This window comes from Euleptes europaea, chromosome 17 (genome assembly GCF_029931775.1).
Source record: "Euleptes europaea isolate rEulEur1 chromosome 17, rEulEur1.hap1, whole genome shotgun sequence".
NCBI lineage: Eukaryota > Metazoa > Chordata > Lepidosauria > Squamata > Sphaerodactylidae > Euleptes > Euleptes europaea.
In genome coordinates this window covers 25,741,876-25,763,115 of record NC_079328.1, presented here as the reverse complement: position 1 = coordinate 25,763,115, position 21,240 = coordinate 25,741,876, and the positions used below count along the sequence as shown (strand labels likewise).

Genomic DNA, 21,240 nt, shown 5'->3' with positions numbered 1-21,240 from the left:
ACAGATCCTAGTTCAACACTCTAGCCACTTTAACCCCACTGGGTCTCAGATAATCAGGTCATCAGAGAGTCAGTGTGGGGGTAAGGGATGAAGCTTCAGATCCGGACTGTGTGTGTGCATGTGTGCGTGTGTGTGTTAAGTGCCATCAAGTCGCTTCCGACTCGTGGCAACCCTATGAATCAAAGTCCTCCAAAATGTCCTATCTTTGACAGCCTTGCTCAGATCTTGCAAATTGAGGACTGTGGCTTCCTTTATTGAGTCCATCCATCTCTTGTTGGGTCTTCCTCTTTCCATGCTGCCCTCAACGTTTCCTAGCATGACTGTCTTTTCTAGTGACTCTTGTCTTCTCATAATGTGACCAAAATACGATAGCCTCTAAACTGAGAAGCTAAATTTTAGCTTCTAGCGTCGGTTCAGGCCTGATTTGATCTATAACGGCAGTCCACGGTATCTGTAACACTCTCCTCCAACACCACATTTCTGGATCATGGAGAGATCTAAATCCCACCTCAGGCATGAAGCTCACTTGGTGACCGTAGACCTACCTCAGGGTTGTTGTGGGGATAAAAATGGAAGCCCAGCCCTGTATGCCATTAACAGCTCTTTAGAGGAAGGATGGCAAATCAAATGAAACAATACATGTCATATGACAGTTCTGTGGTGATCACCTCATACATGTTAGTCATGTGTGAACATGTATGCATGAACTGGTTCAAAGGCGACTTATATATGCCAATAGTAACCATCTTCTGTGCTGTGCAAATCCTTGCTTATGATGATGAACGGCTACAAAATAGATAGATACTATTAAATTCATTCTGGATGACTGGGAAACGATGCCTTTTGAAGAAACTGTCACCAGCATAGAAGACAATGATTTTCTCCCAGGAAAAGAATTCTATGAAAGAATCTGTTTTGGCATTTTGTAATAGTACTTAGTGATGTGGGGGCATATCAGCTTCCCAAAAGGGAATATTTTCCCATTTTTTCCCTACTACATTTTTCTGTAGATTAAAAAAAAATTAATCAGTAACTTCATTAATGGAATTCCCGTCATATACTATGTGGGTTTTTGTTGTTGACCAAACCCACAAAATCAGGTGAACCCCTAAAAAGATTTCGTGTATTGGAAATGTTTTCAACTCCCAAACAATTTCTGGAAAAGTGGGTGTTTTAGGAATTTACCGCAATCCATCTGCAAAGGAAAATCTTCCAATCCAAAAATGTCCCACATCACTGCTTCTCCTGACATTTCTCAGTAGAATAAAGCACACGCACAAAACCACAAACCATCCCACACAAACCAGGGCAGTAGGGCCTGGGAAAGGGCGGGGCTGGAAATCCACGGTTCCCTCTGAAACACCTAAAGGTCGTCAACCTAGAGGCTGATGACCTCTATAACCACATCAACTACAACCACACGCACACCCATGTCAGTCCAGCCCAATGAACCACACACGGCCAGAAAAATGCCAATAAGAAGAGTGAGAAACAGCGAGTGTGTGAACGCCCGTCGGTAACTTCTGCTCAGGTGAGAAGCAGCAACCCCCAAAGCCAAACGAGGGGACTTGCGAGAAACTCAGAAAGGGCACCACGATGCACCGAGCCATCCCACCACGGAGCTGTCTCTCCATCTCCTGCTGCCCACCCCTTTAACCAAGCAAGCCCCAAACCTTCCACAACACAGCCTTAGGCAGTGAGTCTTGCAGTGCTTACATTACTTCCAGCTGCAGTTTGCAAATAAAACTGCCGCATTTCCCCATCCCTCTGGACTGGAATGAAAAGAATACGGGATACGCTAAGAGAAATGGGAAGAACTTCCAACACATTTGCGTAACACTGGCTGTGTTTAACCTGGCATGTAGCACGACAACATTGATAAGATATCAAAGGAGCATGATCAGTACTTAGCGAACCTACGAAGAGCCAATGTGAGTTCACTTGACAAATGAAATCGGGGACCAGCAACTGGATCAATATGAGGTTTAAATCGCACATTTCCCTGTACATGCATTGAAAGTAATATGAGAATTACTCAATGCGTATATAATGAAAAAATCAAGTGCACTGTACACAGATTATACATGCATTCATTGTAAGTTGTGTACCAAGTCAAGCCATTGGTCCACTAGCTTAGAGCCATCTATGTCCTCTGACTGACAGCGGCTGTCTAGGGACATAGGCAGAGAACAATCTTTTCCCCAACAAAATTAATCAGGATTCCATTATGAGATGTAACCTGTGTGGACAATTAAATATAACCCAAACTCTGCCCAAGGTATGCTTTATATTTAGGAACATCCACATGAGTAGGTAATAGTAATCTTACTGCGCGGGTATTGTGGGGCTTTATAGTTATATCTGGTAGACTGTGGTAGTACAAGACCTTGCAATATACCAGAATTAGAACTGTGGGTATTAAACAGGAAGTAACTGGTGTTCTGGTATCTGGAGAGTCATTATTTACCTTGTTGAGGTTTTCTTTTTTTCTTTTTTTAAGAATTGACTGGTATTTATGTACAAATAGGGACAAAGAGGCAACATATTTTACGAGCATTAAGAAACAGAGGACCCCCCCCCCAAGATTTTGACTAAAAATATGACTAAGTTTTCTGATTATGTATTGCATTTGGGTACATAATTTTGGAAACTATTTGTGGGCAATCAGAATAAGGGACTACACAATATTAACAGACAAGATCAGGGGTTGGTGTTGTGTTCAGCTCAAAAATAATGCTGATGATGAACTAAGAGAGGAAATGTTAATGATTTCCCCTTGGTAGGAATGAAAGATTAAGTTTGCTTCCTGTAAGAAACTGATTGCTATATTCAGGATTGAACATACCCTTCATCTGATTCAACCAGATCATTTAATACATTCTGCTCCTCAGTGGATTAATATCATATACAACAACCCATATACACAGGGAGTTGCTTATTTTAATTAATACAACCTGCATGTCAGTTTCACTAACCTGCAGCATGATGCACTTTTGTCCACATAACTTTGGATGTGTGCAAAGATGCCCATTTGGGAAGGATCAAAGCTCCCTTTGGCTTTGCCTCTTCCACCAGGTCCTCTAGTCACTTCTTACGCTAGGTGTTCATACACTCTGTTCAAACACCCACCCAGTACATGCAATGGCAGCAGGCATAAGTCTTTAAGTATGGGGCTGCCCCCAGAGCACTTGTAAAGCTGGGTAAGGGCAGGGTAGAAGCAGTGTTTAAAGCATAAAGGAGCACCTTCCGCACCCAAAGCACCTGGCTGAATGATGGTCCTTTTGTAATAGGGGAAGGAAAGGGAGGCCTCAGCCACCCTGTCATGTCCTATAGCTGCACTATGAGAAAACGACTTACCAGGGTCCTGTTTCATACTTGTATTTCACAGTCTCTGGGTCAGTAAACGTGTGCTCTGCAACTGGGATGAAAAGGTAAAATGGAATCGTGAACATGAGGCCAGAGTAGGGGTGAGGATGGAGGAAAATGTCATTTATTGGCTGACACAAGGAAATGTGCTCTTAACGAAAAGTGCCAGTCTCCCAAAGAGGTATTTGCACTTAAAATAGAGAAAAAGTTTCCAGTAATGTTGAAGCCATTCGGGGGGGGGGGGGGGTTGTTAAATATGCACCTTACTTACTTCCCTATCAAACCCATATTGCTGCTTCAACAATATAAAAAGCATTATGTACAACTTAGCATATAAAATTGTATTAATCGGCATATTTATGGATTTCAGGAGCTCCGTGGCACTGAGTGGTAAGCTGCAGTACTGCAGTCCAAGCTCTGCTTAGGACCTGAGTTCGATCCCAATGGGAAGTTGGTTTCAGGTAGCCAGCTCAAGGTTGACTCAGCCTTTCATCCTTCCGAGGTCGGTAAAATGAGTAAAAGCTTGCTGGGGGTAAAGGGAAGATGACTGGGGAAGGCACTGGCAAACCACCCCCTAAACAAAGTCTGCCTAGTAAGCGTCGGGATGTGATGTCACCCCATGGGTCAGGAATGACCCGGTGCTTGTACAGGGGACCTTTACCTTTTTAAGAGTATAAATGCCTTAGCTTTTTACAAGCAAAACTGTAAAGATATCAAACACTAAAGCAAGAGAGAGCTGCAAACTGCTGCACCCTATGCTATATTTGCATAGTTCCCTCATTCCAAAAGAAGAAAATATATTTCAAAGGAATGTTTTCAGTGTTTCCCAAAATTTCCCAATATTTCCCAATTTTTTGGAAACATTGAAAAAACCCTACAATTTGCTGTGCTACTTGTTGACTGAAGAAACCTTGTTTTAGATACCGTTTCACTGACTCTGAAAGGGGGGGAAAGCTCAATAGGAGATTCTTAGTTGGGAAAAACCAACCCCTCCCCAGTTTCCTCCCCGTTTTCCCCCTAGTTTTTTTCCAGCAGGACTTCACATCTCTAGCACTTACCACACGTATCTGAAAGCATGTTGAAAATTATGGCCACCATGGCTTTCACTTGCCATACCCCAAAATCCTCCTCCGTTTCGTCTATCGCAAAGCCAATATCTGGATGTCATGTTCAAGAAAACAATATGAAGGATTTCACAAGCGACAGGGGCACTCAGCTGCTGTGATGTGCGCATCTCAAGCTATTTAATAATCAATTGGCTGAGGGTTTTTTTTCCTAAGTGAAGAGTTTTTTCACAAGTATGGAAGGAAGATCCTGCTACAACCAGTGCCAGATTAAGGTATGTGGAGGCCCTAAACCAGGAGTCCCATTGTGACACCTTGTCTGGAGCCTGCCATGTGTTTTTAGAAAGTGGACAGTGAGTGCCATAGGGGTTGTTTCCTCAGCAAGGCTTCTGAATGGCTGTACATATTTTTAAAAATGATTTTTTGGCAGCAGCTATCGCCACAGGCTGTTAATGATAGGACATGCATTCATAGGGTCGCCATGAGTCGGAAACGACTTGACGGCACTTTACCCACAAAGAAGCAAAGGCAACAGAGTCACGGCACGCTATATTCTTTAAAGCTGAGCCACGACGTGAAAAGTTCAAAGAGAGATGTTGCATCCTAGGGTAGACTATTTCTTTCATGTGTTTTTCCATACGAGTGAAATATTACACCCAACACTTGGATTAAAAACTGATGTGGGTTCCAGGGACTTAATAGAAACTATTAAAAATCTAACCTGCAAGCTTTCAAATTAGCCATGCCTGCCCTTCAGGCTAACAAATCAATCCAGGCACAGAGGAACAATAAACAAGGATACATTCAGCCATGGACTGGATAGTTTGATCCTTCAAGGAGGCCGAGTTAGGGTAGCAGTTGTGAAATTCTTTGCGTAGATCGTAAAAGGAATAAAAGCAATCAGACAACAGGAGGTTCTGTGAAGGAACAACACAGAGAACACACACATTTAGCATTTTCAGGTCTCTCGCAAACTTTTTGGATAAGTCTAAGATGAAGGCAAATTTTACCCAGCACATTATGCACATATTAATCAAAACCCAGGCCCAACCTAGTAACCCTGATACTCACAGGCATAACAGCTAACAAGTAGGGTTGCCAACTCCAGGTTTGGTAATACCCAGAGATTTGAGGGTGGAGCCTGGTAGGGTGGGGTACCATACAGTCCACCTTCCAAAGAAGCCATTTGCTCCAAGAGAAGTGGAATAAATCTTTTAAGCAATGTAGTCTGGAGATCCTTTATAATTTCAGATCTCCAGCTCCCACCTGGAGGTTGGCAACCCAAGCAAACAGGTTTTCTTTTTCAGAGCCATATAAGCACAGTAAGAGTGGGAATAATTAAAGAAAAATGATTCTGAGCCTAAGAAACCCTTGTGGGGGGCTGGAGGCACAGAACTGGGTGGGAAGGTGGGTAGACTTCGAAGAGGTAAGCTTTCAGCGGACATCAGCCGCTACCCATTTTTTAAAAAATTAATCAGCCCAGAACTTTTCCTTTTCTATAGCTTCATAAAGACCTAAAAAAAAGAACCTGTTGTTAAAACAAAAAACAGAGAAGACGAAGAAGAAGAAGATGAAGAGTTGGTTTTTATATGCCGACTTTCTCTACCACTTAACTGAGAATCAACCCCAGTTCTTAAAATCACCTTCCCTTCCCCTCCCCACAACCGACACTCTGTGAGGTAGGTGGGGCCGAGAGAGCTCTAAGACAGCTGTGATTAGCCCTACGTCACCCAGCTGGCTTCATGTGTAGGAGTGGGGAAACCAACTCGGTTCACCAGATTAGCGTCCACCACTCATGTGGAGGAGTGGGGAATCAAACCTAGTTCTCCACCGCTCCAAACCACCGCTCTTAACCACTACATCACGCTGGCTCTCCATTAGTGGAATGAATCAGAGCTCATGGTAGGGTGATGCACCCACTGACTCCAATCTTGACCCGGCCCTTGAACAACATGTTCGTAGCCCATTTAGATCTTCCCTCCTAGCTGCACCCATGTTTTCCTGCCTAGCACCCAGGATCCTCTCCTTGTCCACCAAGCAGGCATACCTTTTTTGAGGCCTCTGGATGAAGGACCTGCCGAATGAGTAACTGGCCATCTGTGCAGAATGTGTAGGAGTTTCTCCCTAGTGCCTTCAGGTCACTGGATACCAACTGACTGAACTGGAAAGCAGATTAAAAGAGAGTATTCATGTTAAAAAGGGCACAAGAAAAATACCAACAGTCTAAAGGAAAGTATAAAGGTGCTTATACAGCTGTGTCCATGTCAATAGTCTCTTGAACATAACTATACGAGTTAACTGGAATATGTTTGCTTCATATTAATACCGTCACTGAAAAAAGACCCATACACGATGCAGAAGATGTTCTGACACTATAGCCTTCTTCAGTGGCTAGCAGACATTTCAGCCATGATCTCTCAGCTAAAACCTCACAAGGTGGCTTCCGATTAAAACAGTAAATCAATAAAAGCAAGTCCCATTGTAGCCTTCAGTAGGTGTGGATCTTGTGTGAGTGATAGGCCACGCTGTACATTCCCACCCCCAGTTTGTGAAGGGCAGAGAGGTCCGCGTGAGAGGGGATCCTCTTGTACAAATTCAGACCTGAGTTTAGCAGTAATCTAGACATGCTACAGAGCTGGACTTCCTGTCAGGCCCAACATCTCATCCATCCCTGCTCTTCTTTATTTTTATAGAATCATAGAGTTGGAAGGTACCACCAGGGTCATCTAGTCCAACCCCCTGCACAATGCAGGAATTTTGCAACTAACTCCCCCCACACCCCCAGTGACCCCTACTCCACGCCCAGAAGATGGCCAAGATGCCCTCCCTCTCATGATCTGCCTAAGGTCTAAGGTCTTCCTAGTCTGATGAAAAATTCTGGAAAATTCAATAGCTTGCTTACTACTTAGTAGCATTTTAATTCATCCCAATGAAAGTATTGCCCTATTTAACAAAAAGAATTGGTCCAAGACATGCCAAGAATTGAACTTGGGAATTTCTGCAAACAGAACATCTGCTTTAACCACCACAGTATGGTTCCTCCTAGGTGGCTGTGCAGGGGAAGAAAAAAAAAGACCCTAAACGGCTCTGCATATTGAAAAAGCGCTATTCTACTAAGTATGGATGGGCCAAAACCTTCCTGGTACTTTTAACCTGCATGAAAGAATTTTGGCAAGGAAGGGCGGAGGGGGGGGGGGAGAGAGAAAGAGATCAAAGAACAGATTTTGAACCTGGTCAAGCAAGATTCTGGCCATTTACCTGGGAGCAAAGTGGTATATCTAGTTTGGTCAGTTGTATATTGGCCAAGAGCCAGCACCTGCCTTCACTCTCTTCCTCAAACACACTCCATGTTTCAAAATATAACCCTCTTTGTGCCTCTACTACTAGACTGAACAAAACCAGACCCTGAGCAGACATGAGTCCGGCACAGCAGACAATTTTGTACCAGCTACAATTTGCTAAGAGCAGCTGTGGCTGCATCTAATCTCCCCCTCGCTGCTCACGGGCAGTAAGAGAAACCTCCTGTCATTCTGGTCCCTCCGCACCTCTGTACGAAACCAATCAAGCAACTAAAATAAATTTATTACACGTGGGACCCCTGCACCTCAGCTGGACATTCGGGTGAGCATGGGTTACCCTCGGGTTAGCCAAGGGCAAAGGAAGAGATTTTAGACTGAAATGAGCAGGTAGCAGCTCAGTTCAGACACAATGGCAAATTATGGCTTTTCTATGAACGAGCCTTGAGCTTCATGCGCCCTCATCTCTCCACTACTCCCTGATGTGCAGCTTGCTGTTACATCTAGACTTGCACCAGATCATCTCACATACTGATTGCACATGGTGATCATGGGGGCTGAATATTCAACAGGCTACATTTGAACAGCTTAAACCCGTCCTATAGGGAGCTGTTAAGACGCTTAGGGCTGTTTAGCTTGGAAAGAAAGAAATGATAGAGGTCTATAAAATTATGCATGGTTTGGAGAGAGTGGACCGGGAGAAGTTTTTCTCCCTCTCCCTTAAAACTATAACGCGGGGTCATCTGCTGAAGCTGGAGGGTGAGAGATTCAAAACAGATAACAGGAAGTATTTTTTCACACAACGCATAGTTAAATTGTGGAACTCCCTGCCCCAGGATGTGGTGATAGCTGCCAGCTTGGAGGGCTTTAAGAGGGGAGTGGACATATTCATGGAGGAAAGGGGTATTCATGGCTATTAGTTAGAATGGATACTATTCATGCTGCATACCTATTCTCTAGTATTAGAGGAGCATGCCTATTATATTAGGTGCTGTGGAACACAGGCAGGATGGTGCTGCTGCAGTCAACTTGTTTGTGGCTTCCTAGAGACATCTGGTTGGCCACTGTGTGAACAGACTGCTGGACTTGATGGGCCTTGGTCTGATCCAGCAGGGCCTTTCTTATGTTCTTATGCCTGGCACAGAAATGTCATGTCTGTGCAAACATGCATTTTGGTGTTTTGCTCTTCCCCACCTATTCCCTGCCAACATAAATGCTGTGTTGCTGAAATTACATGGAGGCGAGAGACAAGTTTCCTATTTATTTTGTGTCTGTCCCAACAGTAGAACTGTCGATCCAAAGAAAGTTGCACATGTGCATTCTCACATCGCCTCACGAGAGCTGTAGTTTACCCACACACACACACACACTCACTGTGTCACTTAGAAAAAGCCTTTTTGAACTATAAAATTAAAGGGATGCCATGTACATACAGCCTTGATCTCTGAAGCTAAGCAGGGTCAGCCCTGGTTAGGATTTGGATGGGAGACCACCCAGGAAGTCCAGGGTTGCTATGTAGAGGCAGGCACTGGCACACTATCTCTGAATGCCTCTTGCCTTGAAAACCCTATAGGGGTTGCCATAAATTGACTGTGACTTGACAGCACTTTACATCTCTGCCATGTGCACAGTGACCTCACTGGCCAACTTTAATGACCTGATCCTGGGGAGGAGGGGAGCGAATGATTTTGCCTATCACACAGGCACATAAGTGGCCACAAAGCGCAAAGGAACTATGCTTATGTACAAATCTACCATGCAGCCACTAGAGGAGAGGCAAACTGGTTTGCCTTGCCCTTAACCCAGTGCTCAACTTATGTGTAGGAGACAGCAGCTAAACAAGGTGGTACATTTGTCAGGTGAGCGGTTTGTCACAGTGTGTGAAGCATCTCTAGTTAACATCTAAGCTAGACAGGCACAGTAATATAATGGGAAATCTATGGCTCTTCTGCAAAAGAGGGGGGTAGGATCACCTGAGAAGGGGGCACACAAGCTGGCAATGCAGCTGCAATCCTAAATCAATTACAAGAGCTCAATGGGAGTTACTGCTGAGCAAACCATGTCAGGGTTATGCTGCCATTTGCACAATGCCAAACCATATCAACCCCAAAGAAGTAAAAGCAGGAAGGTGGGATACAAATTTTGCAAATAAAATAAATAAAAAAACAAAAGCAAAATAGAGGAATGTTTGCAAAACTTTCAACAAAAGCAAACAAAATCAAGTGACATAACCTTAAAAGTGGCCTAATTCCTGCAAAACATTCTCACTTCTTACAGGTCCATTACTCATCTCTGCAAGCTACAATAACCAATACAGGGCAGACTCGCCAAAAGGGGAACCTGCCCACCCACTGGAATAAGTTGCAGGGGCTCAGAGGAAAGGCGCTTTAAGAGGAACAGAACTTATTTGGACCATATTTAACAAACTTGTACAGTGAAACAGCCCCTAGTTTGGAGTAGGGTTGCCAACTCTGGGTTGGGAGATTCCTGGAGGTTTGATCAAGCTTGATATGGTGGGGTTTAGGGAGGGGAGGGACCTCAGGAAGGTATAATGCCATAGAGTTCACCCTCTGAAGCTGCCATTTTCCCCAGGGGAACTGATCTTTGTAGTCTGGAAATCAGTTGTAATTCAGGGAGATCTCCAGGCTCCACTTAGCCCAGGCCAAGATCATCGAGAAGCTTCCTGCAGGATCTCTTAGATTTTTATGATGCCCTTCCCCCAAGGAGCTCAGGGCAGCCTACGTGGTTTCCCCTTCTCTGGTTTATCCTCACAACTAGGGGTGTGAATTTGGATATGCCAAATCAAAAAATAGAGGCACCATTTCAATGGAGCCAAAAAGGCAAATCTGAAAAAGCCACATTTTTCGGGATTTTTCCTGAATTTTTAGGTCCATTTTGCCCTGGGGAGAATCTTTGTGTGGCTCTGGAGCGACTGTTTTTCAAGACAGAGGCACCAAATTTGAAGCATGCCTTCTGGTGACTCTCCTTACACGAACCCCCAAGTTTGGTGAAGACTAGGTCAGGGGGTCCAATTTATGATCCTGTATTTTTTTCTCTATTTGGGGCCCCATAAGATTAGACCCCTGATCCAGTCTGGCTTGGGGTGGGGTCTGTGGGGAAGAGTAACAAGTGTCCACCAAGAGCAGGAAGGGGAAGAACACATGAACACACGAAGCTGCCTTACACTGAATCAGACCCTCGATCCATCAAAGTCAGCACCGTCTACTCAGACCGGCAGCGGCTCTCCAGGGTCTCAGGCTGAGGTCTTTCACATCACCTACCTGCCTAGTCCCTTTAACCGGGGATCAAACCTGGGACCTTCTGCATGCCAAGCAGATGCCCTAACACTGAGCCATGGCCCCTAAATAATTCCTGTCTCACTGCCTAGAAGCTCCGATCCACCTGTGGCTTTTCCTGTGGAATGGAGTCTAGGTGGAGTTTGCAGCACGCTTGAGATTAGAGAGATGAGGGGGAATGGGAGGGATCTGACCCATTTAGCTCTTTGACACAACAATTAAACAAAACTGTTGCCCCACTGGCTCGTCACAAATAAGTAATAGAAAGCAGAGTCATGCCCTTGCCGCGGAAACTAAGAAGCAAGCAGCTAAGATCCTAAGTCCAAACACATTCTTGTATCCTGATTATCACCAGGAATGTTGCCTGATACCACCAGCCGCCCCCCCACTCAACCACCCATCTTGGCAATTACATGTTACTGAAGCCTGTATTTACCCTGTGTGTATATTTACCCTACAATACTCTGTCCATAATATTGCCATCAGGACAGACTAAAGAATGTGCAGTATTCGCTCCAGTGCAAGACTCGTTCCCCCCTACCCAAGGTATACCATCAAAAAAAGGAAGGGGTTTGACTTACATTAGAAAGAGAGACTGCTGAATTACAACTAATAATGAAGCTCAAGACTATGCATTCTCTGGGACTTAATAGAGATCTGGGATTCCTGTCTCACGCCTGCTGATGTCATTTACTTGCTTTTTACGTTTACATTGCCATTGTGTGTCTAATTCATTCTTCTCTACTTAAGGATAGATGGACTCACATTCTAGCTGTATCTGAAGAAGTGAGCTGTGGCTCACGAAAGCTCACACCCTGCCAGATATCTGTAAGTCTTTAAGGTGCTACTGGACTCCTACTCTTTGCTACTGCTGACAGACTAACACGGGTACCCATTGTGATTCAAATGCAAGTTACAGTTATGTCCAGTTAAAAAAAAAATCTTGGTGTATAATTTTTTTTTAGTGGGGTCGTCATATTCAGACTCATCTTCCTTTTGAGTAAATACTTCTTCACACTATTGATCAATGGAACTCACTGCCACAAGAAGGTGGTGATGGCCAGTATGGCCTTAAAGGGACACTAGGCAAAATTAATGGAGGGAGGATAGATCAAAAAGCATTAGCCATGGTGGATAAATGGAGGATCCATGTTCAGAGACAGTGTACCTTTGAATGAAAATTGTTGAGTGGCAACAATAGGGGACAGACTGCTGTTTTCTGCTCTGCTTGGGGGCTGCCTGGAAGTCTCTGGCTGGCCACCACCGGAAAGAGAGAGTTGGTCTGATCTTAGATTTCTGGTCGTGTCTCACTAAATCATGATGCTGCAAAGCTGAGAAACAGCACACTCCTAGGACATGAAGCAAGGCACCATAGGAGCTCACTGGGGGAGCTATTAGTGGCTTGCTCGGGTTGGCAACTGTAGCTTGGAAAATTCCTGGAGATTTGGGGACAGCATCAGGGGAGGTCACAGTTTGGAGAGGGAGCTCAGAGGGGATGTGATGCCATAGAGCTTCCCTCCAAAGTTTCCAAAGTTGGCAACCCTAGGTTCAACTCAGACTCTGGGTTTGCACGAGCTGCAGTTTAGAACCAGTAGAGAGTAGTGACAGGGAAAGCCAAAAGGAGCAGTATTAAACGTGAAATTCCCCTAATGCATTTTGGGATTCCTCCTCAGAGCAGTGGTCTGCAACCTTTCCAGTCGAAGGATGAATCTGTAGCCCCCCCTCCCATGGTATCATAAGAGCCACTGAGCTGTACCACATGACAGGAAAACATATATGTCAAAGGCACAGGACAAGAAGTGTAGGGGCCAGAGTTAGGATCTCACCACTGGGAAAGGGATTCTGCATTACAGGCACATGCGAAGCACTGGAGAACTGACTGGCATGGTGGGGTTGGGGTAGGGTTGCCAGGTCCCTGGCCGCTTTAGCAATTGGACTCTATGGCATTGAAGTCCCTCCCCTCCCTAAACCTCGCCCTCCTCAGGCTCCGCCCCAAAAGCCTCCCGCCAGTGGCAAAGTGGGACCTGGCAACCCTATTGCACAAAGAAAGGCCAGATGCACCCTTATTCTCTATGTACTCACACTAGCAACATAGACTTTCCCTAAAGCAGTCAGAATACATATATATATAGAGAGAGAAACACTTTGCTGCTGTTTGGGGTGGTTTCCCCACTCCCATTGCTTGGCTGCAGAAATGTCAATTTGGCCTTTGCACCAAATCACAGTGATGCTTCCTCAGTCTGCTTATACTGAGCCATGGCTTGATTATTTACACCCTGGAGACGCTAACAGCTTGTTTGTTGCTTAAGCTGGCCTTGCTGTCATCTCAGGTGTGGCCTTGCCGAGAAGAACCTGCTGTCTACAAAACACCTAGAGGAGAGTATTTTTTGGGGGTGGGGGGGACTACCATATTATTTGCTGGCAAGAGAAAAGCCAGGTAACTGTTTCAACGGCGTTCCCCTGTCCTTCAGCGGGGCCTCACCTTTTGTTCGGCAGCTAACTGTTATTCCACGTGGCTGATAACAGGATCACTGTGACCTCATGCAAAAAGGGGGGGGGTGCATGAAACCCATGCAATCTGTCAGGCTCAAGCCAATTTCTTCCTGCTTCTGGCCCCATGCAGGAAAAAAGAAAAGAGAAGGAGTTGCTGAGGCTGGATGCCAAAAAAATGGCATGGGCCACAATGCAGCAGTCAGCTCACAGCCCCAAGATTCGTACTTGTTACTCTGCAAGGACAGAAAAGGCACTTTGCCTAATGTGAACTTTAACATCTCTCATTACAATACATAACTTTCCTAAGCCACAAGCAAAGCATATCCCATTGCGGATTAGTAGAGTTGCCAGGTCCCTCTTTGCTGCCGGCAACAGATTTTTGGGGCAGAGCCTGAGGAGGGCAGGGGTTTGGAGAGGGTAGGTGCTTCAATGCCATAAAGTCCAATTGCCAAAGCGGCCATTTCCTCCAGGTGACTGATCTCTATCGGCTGGAGATCAGTTGTAATAGCAGGAGATCTCCTGCCACCACCTGGAGGTTTGGTAAACCAAAGTTAGCCTGCTGAATAGTGTTGTGGAACAAAACCAGCAGTTTTTAAGCCCAATCAAGTTAACAATTGTTACATTGAAACCAATGCTTATAATTTATGTAAGCTGGAAGGTTGTCATGATATTAACAATCATATCATGTAGTAGTGAAACAACAATTTCTAGCACAAGCTACAAAATCAGTTGAAATAATATCCAACGGCAATCATATCCTGGACGCTTGGGTACAGTTCCTATTTTAAATGCATTGGAGCGTCCCACATGTTTGCAGTACTCCCAGCGTTTACAGCTTTGTGGTTCCGATGTTGCTTCTTGCAAATTGGGGGTGTAGATGTTACAGGGGGACAAAGTCGGCCAACGCAGAGCAGGTTACTAACAGCCTGGGGTCCGGTTATTGCCCTGTTTCGACCCTTTAGGTCTTCCTCATCACGAACCAACGCTGGCGGTTAGTAACCTGCTCTGCGTTGGCCAACTTTGTCCCCCTGTAACATCTACACCCCCAACTTACAAGGGGCAACATCGGAACCACAAAGCTGCAAACCCTGAGAGTACAGCAAACACGCGGGATGCTCCAACGCATTTAAAATAGGAACTGTACTCAAGCATCCAGGATTGCCGTTGGATATTATTTCAACTGATTTTGTAGCTTGTGTTAGAAATTGTTGTTTCACTACTATGTGATATGATTGTTAATATCATGACAACCTTCTAGCTTACATAAATTATAAGCATTAGTTTCAACGCAACAATTATTGTTAACTTGATTGGGCTTAAAAACCGCTAGTTTTGTTCCACACCACCTGGAGGTTGGCAACCCTACGGATTAGGCACACAAGGCTGCCTCTTGACAACATGATCATCTAGGTCTACTTGGACTGGCAGCAATTCCCCAGAGCCTTAGGCAGAGAGAGGTCTTTCCCCAATACCTGTGGTCTGAAGTTATTTAATTGGAGCTGTCAGGAATTGAACTCTGTCCCGGCATGCATGCAGAGAATGTGCTCTGCCACTGAGCCCCAGAAAATAAGTCCACAACTCTCATCGCAGTCTAGGGAGACAGTTGGACAGCTTATACCAGGACAGCGCACGTTTCTCCGAGCAATGGAGGAAAAGGCCTGGGGTAGGCTTGCCAGGCCCCTCTTCACCACCAGAGGGACGTTTTTGGGGTGGAGCCTGAGGAGGGCGAGGTTTAGGGAGGGGAGGGACTTCAATGCCATAGAGTCCAATTGCTAAAGCGGCCATTTCCTCCAGGGGAACCGATCTCTATCGGCTGGAGATCAGCTGTAATAGTGGGAGATCTCCAGCTAGTACCTTGAGGTTGGGAACCCTAACTCCAACAGTCCTGAGACTTCTCAGTTTCCTTGCAACCAGTCCCTAAATAATAACAGTCCCCAATCTGCCTTTTTTTTTTTTTTTGCAAGTTGCCATTGTCAGGTTTTAGTTTCCCCCTCTTCCTCCTGCCCCCCATCTCTGGGTGGGGGGGGAAATGCTGCTCATCTTTGGTCCACCTAAATGCTCCTGTACAAATACAGAGGAGTCCTGTAACACAGCCTGCAATTTAACACATTGCAGCTGGCAAGATTCATCCTGAATTGTCAATAAGCAACGCAAAGGACAATTCTGGTCTTTCTATTAGATTGTGAGCAAAAGCACACACTTTGTTTGCTTTTAAACTTAAGAGTAGGATAAGCTAGTACTGAATCAATACAGCAGACAGAGAAAGGCCTTGAGCGAGGGGTGAGAGGGAAGAGTGTGCTCAGGTGAGAGTCGCAGCATTGCAAACGTGCACAAGAATGTTCTCTTTTTCCTTTGCACAATGCTGGAGAGCATGCATTACAAGTGTATAACCACTCAGCCCATAAAGAGGACTGGGGGAAAGAGGCAGGGCAGAAGAACTCCAGTTTATTTTGTTTTGTAGCCTCCTTCATCTCAAAAGGGGTTTCAACTGGTTGTTATATATTAAAAAGAAAAGCAAAAATGTAATTAACGTCTCCAAGAGACTATTAGCAGAGGAGCAGATACTCAGTGATTCTGCTGAAGTATCCCTCATAGATCTTTTATGCGTGGTTATTATGACCCTGGTTCGTCCCTCTTGTCTCATACTTTTATATCCCGAGATTGGAAAACCTTATGAATGGTGAGGCTGTGTGTGTGTGTGTGTTAAGTGCCGTCAAGTCGCTTCCGACTCATGGCGACCCTATGAATGAAAGTCCTCCAAAATGTCCTATCTTTGACAGAGATGGTGAGGCTAGTTGTGAAGAAAGTCCTGGGAGCCTCAGGAGCACTTGCAGAAATCAGGAAGCACCTGAGTCCCTGCCCCTTGAAATGCTGCACCGTCACTGGCAGCAGTGTTTACTCTGACAAAAACGTCACCCCCACTCCCCCCCCCCATGAGTGGCCATTTCACAACTCATCTCGCACAATGGAGTACTGAATCGCATCCACAAAAGTAAAAGTGGGGGGAGATTCTCCGTTGTACACACACACACACTGTTGAAACTGACTAGAATTGACAATATTTGGAGGGGGAAATTTCTCCCTTTTACCCTGAGTCTGTGAATTGCACAAATGTAAAAGTAGGAGGAGATTCTCTGTTGTACACACTCACTTGCTGAAACTGACTAAACAAAATACCTCCTTCTCTGGGCGCCCTCCACATTTTTTTCCCCTGCTGCTCTGTTAGAATATCAATATATCATCAAATCTTCCAAAATACTAATCAAAATCGCAGAGAGAGGCAGCAGAGCCTAGAATAGTGCACTCGCTCACCCACCCTCTGTTGGTAACCCATCACCCAAATACCGGTGTGTGTGTGTGGGGGAAGCAAACACACGATCCTTGCTTCCGCTGCCTCCCTCTGCAATTGAAGGGACTTCAATGGCATAGAGTCCAATTGCCAAAGCAGCCATTTTCTCCAGGTGAACTGATTTCTATCAGCTGGAGATCAGTTGTAACAGCAGGAGATCTGCAGCTATTACCTGGAGGTTGGCAACCCTACATACAGCCCATCTTCCAATGCAGCCACTTCTTTCTTAGGAGCTGATCTCTATAGCCTGGAGATTTAGCTGTAATTCTGGGAGTACTCCAGGCACCACCTGGCGGTTGGTAACCCCACTTGTTTGGCTGACAAATCCCTTCCATCTGTAGAGGTTTACTGTGAGACCCATTTATTTGCAAGACTTAAAAAGCAGAGACTGCTTTTCCACTTCTGTTCGCAAAGCAGCATATCCAAAAATCTGAAACAATTTCATAAGATGTTGAATACATACACAAACGCTGCTGTGCTCTGGAAAGTTTTTAAACAAGAACAACCGAGATGAAGAATGCAATTTCGATTCCTGGGCCGCAACAGCACTTCTTTGTTTGTATTCCTGGATTTTGAGGGTTGTAACAGACAAAACCTGGCTTCTTCTGATTCAAAATGATTCTGGCCTCTATAAAAACTGGACCTTGAAGCAGGGCTTCCTTGGGTGATCTTAAATTTCAGGAGAGTCTATATGGGCCAAAACACTCCATGGGATAACCAAAACCCACATCATTTAGGGCTTTCTTCACCTGGCTGCTCAAACCTTCAGAGATCACAGGCCACCAACAGATCATGCCATTCATTTCAACTTCCTTTGAATCACAACCCGAATCTGATCTGCACTTGTTAGTTGGTGCAATCCCTTATTCCACCATGAAGTGTATGTAGTTACATCATTTATATTCCTTTTTCCCCTCCCCAACATTCTCCTCTCCTCTGTTTTATCCTCACAACAACCCTGCGGGGCAGATTAGGCTGAGAGTGTGTGACTGGCCCAAGGTCAGCAGGCAAGCTTCCATGGCAGCGTGGGTATTTGAACCCAGCACCCCAGATCCTAGTCTGATACTCTAACCACTACGCCACACTGGTTTATGAATCCTCTGAACACAGATGATAGCAAGTCCCTTCCAAACCTCCAAACTCTCTCTTGCACAAGAATTTACGAACAGAATAAATTTAGCTGTGTAGTCAGTATCTCCCCAGGTTAGGGGTGCCAACCTCCAGGTAATAGCAGAAGATCTCCTGCTATTACAACCGGTGTCCAGCCAATAGAGATCAGTTCACCTGGAGAAAACAGCTGCTTTGGCAATTGGACTCTATGGCATTGAAGTCCCTCCCATCCCTAAACCCCACCCTCCTCAGGCTCCACCCCAAAAACCTCCCGCCGATGGCGAAGAGGGACCTGGCAACCCTACCCCAGGTGGCATTACGCCGTCCTAGGCACCAATGCATTTCTTTAGGTAGGAGAGGACTGAGCTGTGTATATACAGCCACCTACTTTCAAAAATTAGATGTCGGTAAGTTCTTTCACACATAGTCCTAACAGGCCTCAGCTGACACCGTGTTTTGCTTCCCTTCCTCTCTTGTTCTCTCCCCTTCCTGTTTCAAGGACAAGCTTTCATTGGCAACGTGATCTTTAGCACTGGCTCTATTGATTGGCAGCCGTGTTTACCCAACACGGTGGCACTGTTTGCAGTGCAAAGCTGAGCCTGTCAGGAGGAAGCCAACCAAGGCCCTCCGAGGGAGTCAAACATGGGTGTTACTTAAAACCCGAAAACCTAGACAGGCCAGACTTAGTCACCTACTATATATATTTTAGGAGCCAGTCCTCAACATGGCGTTAGTCACCTGTGTGACCAAGAAACAGGATCCAGGACAAACGGTGTCTTGTTGCATCTTTGAGACTAACAAACTTATTCTCACAGAATTTCGGGAGACCACTTGGGGCAAATGCGTGAAGTGTTCAGCCGATTGTATGTCTATAAATGCAGAGAGGGGTATATGCTGAAGGAGAGCATGTGTGTAGGCAGATCATGAGAGTGAGGGCAGGAAGGGATGAGTCCGTGCTTAGCTCTTGTGGCCCTTTCTTAAATGCCCAGGGTAATGCCAATCGCCACTTTGGGGACAGGAATGAATTTTACTCCAAGCCAGATTGGGCAGGGATCCTGATGGGTTTCTTGCCTTCCTCTGGGCAAAGAGCAGAGGTCACTGGGGGAGTAGGGGGGAGGTAGTTGTGAATTTCCTGTGTTGTGCAGGGTTTGGACTAGATGACCCTTGAGGTCCCTTCCAGCTCCATTTTTCTATGTATATGCATGTGCGTGCATGTGTGTGTGTGTGTGGGGGGGGGTATTGCCAAAGAAAGTTGCAAATACAGAAGCCAGGCAGTAATTTAGAGCTGCCTCCATCACTATGCCTTGGTTTGTTTTAATGGCTAATTGTAAGTGGGACTCTGGAGAGGTGGCCTAAAAACCTCCTAAATAAAATAAACAGTGAATCCCTTGTTTCACAGAGAGCAGAAGTATAGGGCTACCATGCAGTCTGAAGAAGAGTTCTGGTGTACTTGAAAGCTCCCTCACTATTTTGTGATGGTTTAAGTTGGCATTACCCTAATGTTACTTTTGGTTCTTTTTTCATATTGGCCAACATGGCTACCTACCATTCGGGTTATCAGCACTGCCTTGGCAAATGCCAGAAAATTTTGAGGGCAATGCCTGACAAGGATTATTACACTTCTGGGTGAGCTCCAGGAATTTCCCCTAACTGTTATGGTGGTGGTGGTGGAAGAAGAGGAAGAAGAAGAGTTGGTTTTTATATGCCGACTTTCTCTACCACTTAAGGGAGACTCAAACTGGCTTACAATCACCTTCCCTTCCCCTCCCCACAACAGACACCCTGCGAGGTAGGTGAGGCTGAGATAATGTGACTTGCCCAAGGTCACCCAGCTGGCTTCATGTTGAGGAATGGGGAAACAAATCCAGTTCACCAGGTTAGCCTCCACCACTCATGTGGAGGAGCGGGGAATCAAACCCAGCTCTTCAGATCAGAGTGCACTGCTCCAAACCACCGCTCTTAACCACTACACCACTGCAAAGGGACATGGGGAAATTCTAGAGAGTCACTATGGAGATCATTTTCTGGCCATTTTTCTTCCCACTCCACAATTTCTCGAGGACAGGGGGTTGGGTGTGAGGGCAGGCAAACGGCAAGCCTAACAGCCACGTCATACTGTCCAACATTTCCATGGGTAAAAATAGGGATACTTTTTAATAACACCCCTGTCCTCACACCCAAAATGAGAGCACTTCCCCATGACTCATTGCCAAAGGCATTTATAGTTGAGGACAGCTATGGTACTCCATCAGTGCTGGCCTCCCTATCCTCCCCCCACCTCCTTTTACCATCTATATTTATTCTGATTACTAGGGGGGGGGCTTACCGGCTTGCAGGCCCTGCAAAAGCAGATATACCACTGAGGAGCATCATCTGATGCACTTGTACATTTATATATTTATTACCGATTTTATTGACTGATGAAGTCTAACAAGGCCGGATTTTATTTATTATAGGAATTGTTTATTGTGCTTTTTATATAATCATAGATTGTATGGTTTTGTTGTAAGCCGCTCTGAGCCTGGCTTTGCTGAGGAGAGCGGGATATACGAATAATAAATAAATAAAATGTCAATGCACCCAGGCATATTTGTGGACGTGTACCCACATGAAGATGTCCCCCCCACCTCAAGATTTACAGTGCCATTCTATAAAGAGTTACTTCAGTCTAAGACCAACAAAACCAACAGGCTTAGGTGAACCAATAGGATCACCTCTGCATAGGATGGTTAATTTCTAGAGTCCTGAAGAAAGGACCTGAAACCTGTAGAAGTCTAGTGCTTATTAACTGTTTTGAAATGGCATCTTCAACAACTCCACCCCCCCCACCCCAAGGCAAAATAAGGACAAATTAGTGTTTATTACCATGGGGGTCATTAGAAAGAATCCCCTCTTCAAGTCACAACAGTGGCTTTTTCTTCTCCCTGTAACTGAATGCCATGCACTCCCTATACTTATGGGTGCTAAGGGAGAACAAAACCTAACTTCTGCTCCAATATTGGATTGCCTGCCCTTGCTGACACAGGGAAGACGGTGACCCAGTCCTTGCAAGACACAAATCTGGTCCCTGTACACATCCTACCTATCACGGCAACAGGCATTCTCCTATAATTTATTAATACGGCCACTGACCAGCAAAAAACAACAACAGGCATTCTCCTAGCTCCAGTTTAATTTCTGGCCTTTCTGGAGTAGGGTTGCCAACCTCCAGGTGGTGGCAGGAGATCTCCTGCTATTACAACTGACCTCCAGCCGATGGAGATCAG

The 21,240-nt window shown here is 45.4% G+C and overlaps 1 protein-coding gene across 2 annotated transcripts in view; it reads right to left on the bottom strand.

Moving 5' to 3' along the window:
• Positions 1–21,240, bottom strand: part of ESRP2 (epithelial splicing regulatory protein 2) — a 64,027-nt gene that overhangs the window by 27,947 nt on the left and 14,840 nt on the right. For both annotated transcript variants that reach the window (XM_056862850.1, XM_056862851.1), the window contains exons 4-7: positions 6,478–6,591; positions 5,233–5,347; positions 4,425–4,523; positions 3,358–3,418 (exon numbers count right to left, since the gene is read on the bottom strand). In XM_056862850.1, the coding sequence (XP_056718828.1) occupies positions 3,358–3,418; positions 4,425–4,523; positions 5,233–5,347; positions 6,478–6,591 (389 nt within the window). The remainder of the gene's footprint in view (positions 1–3,357; positions 3,419–4,424; positions 4,524–5,232; positions 5,348–6,477; positions 6,592–21,240) is intronic.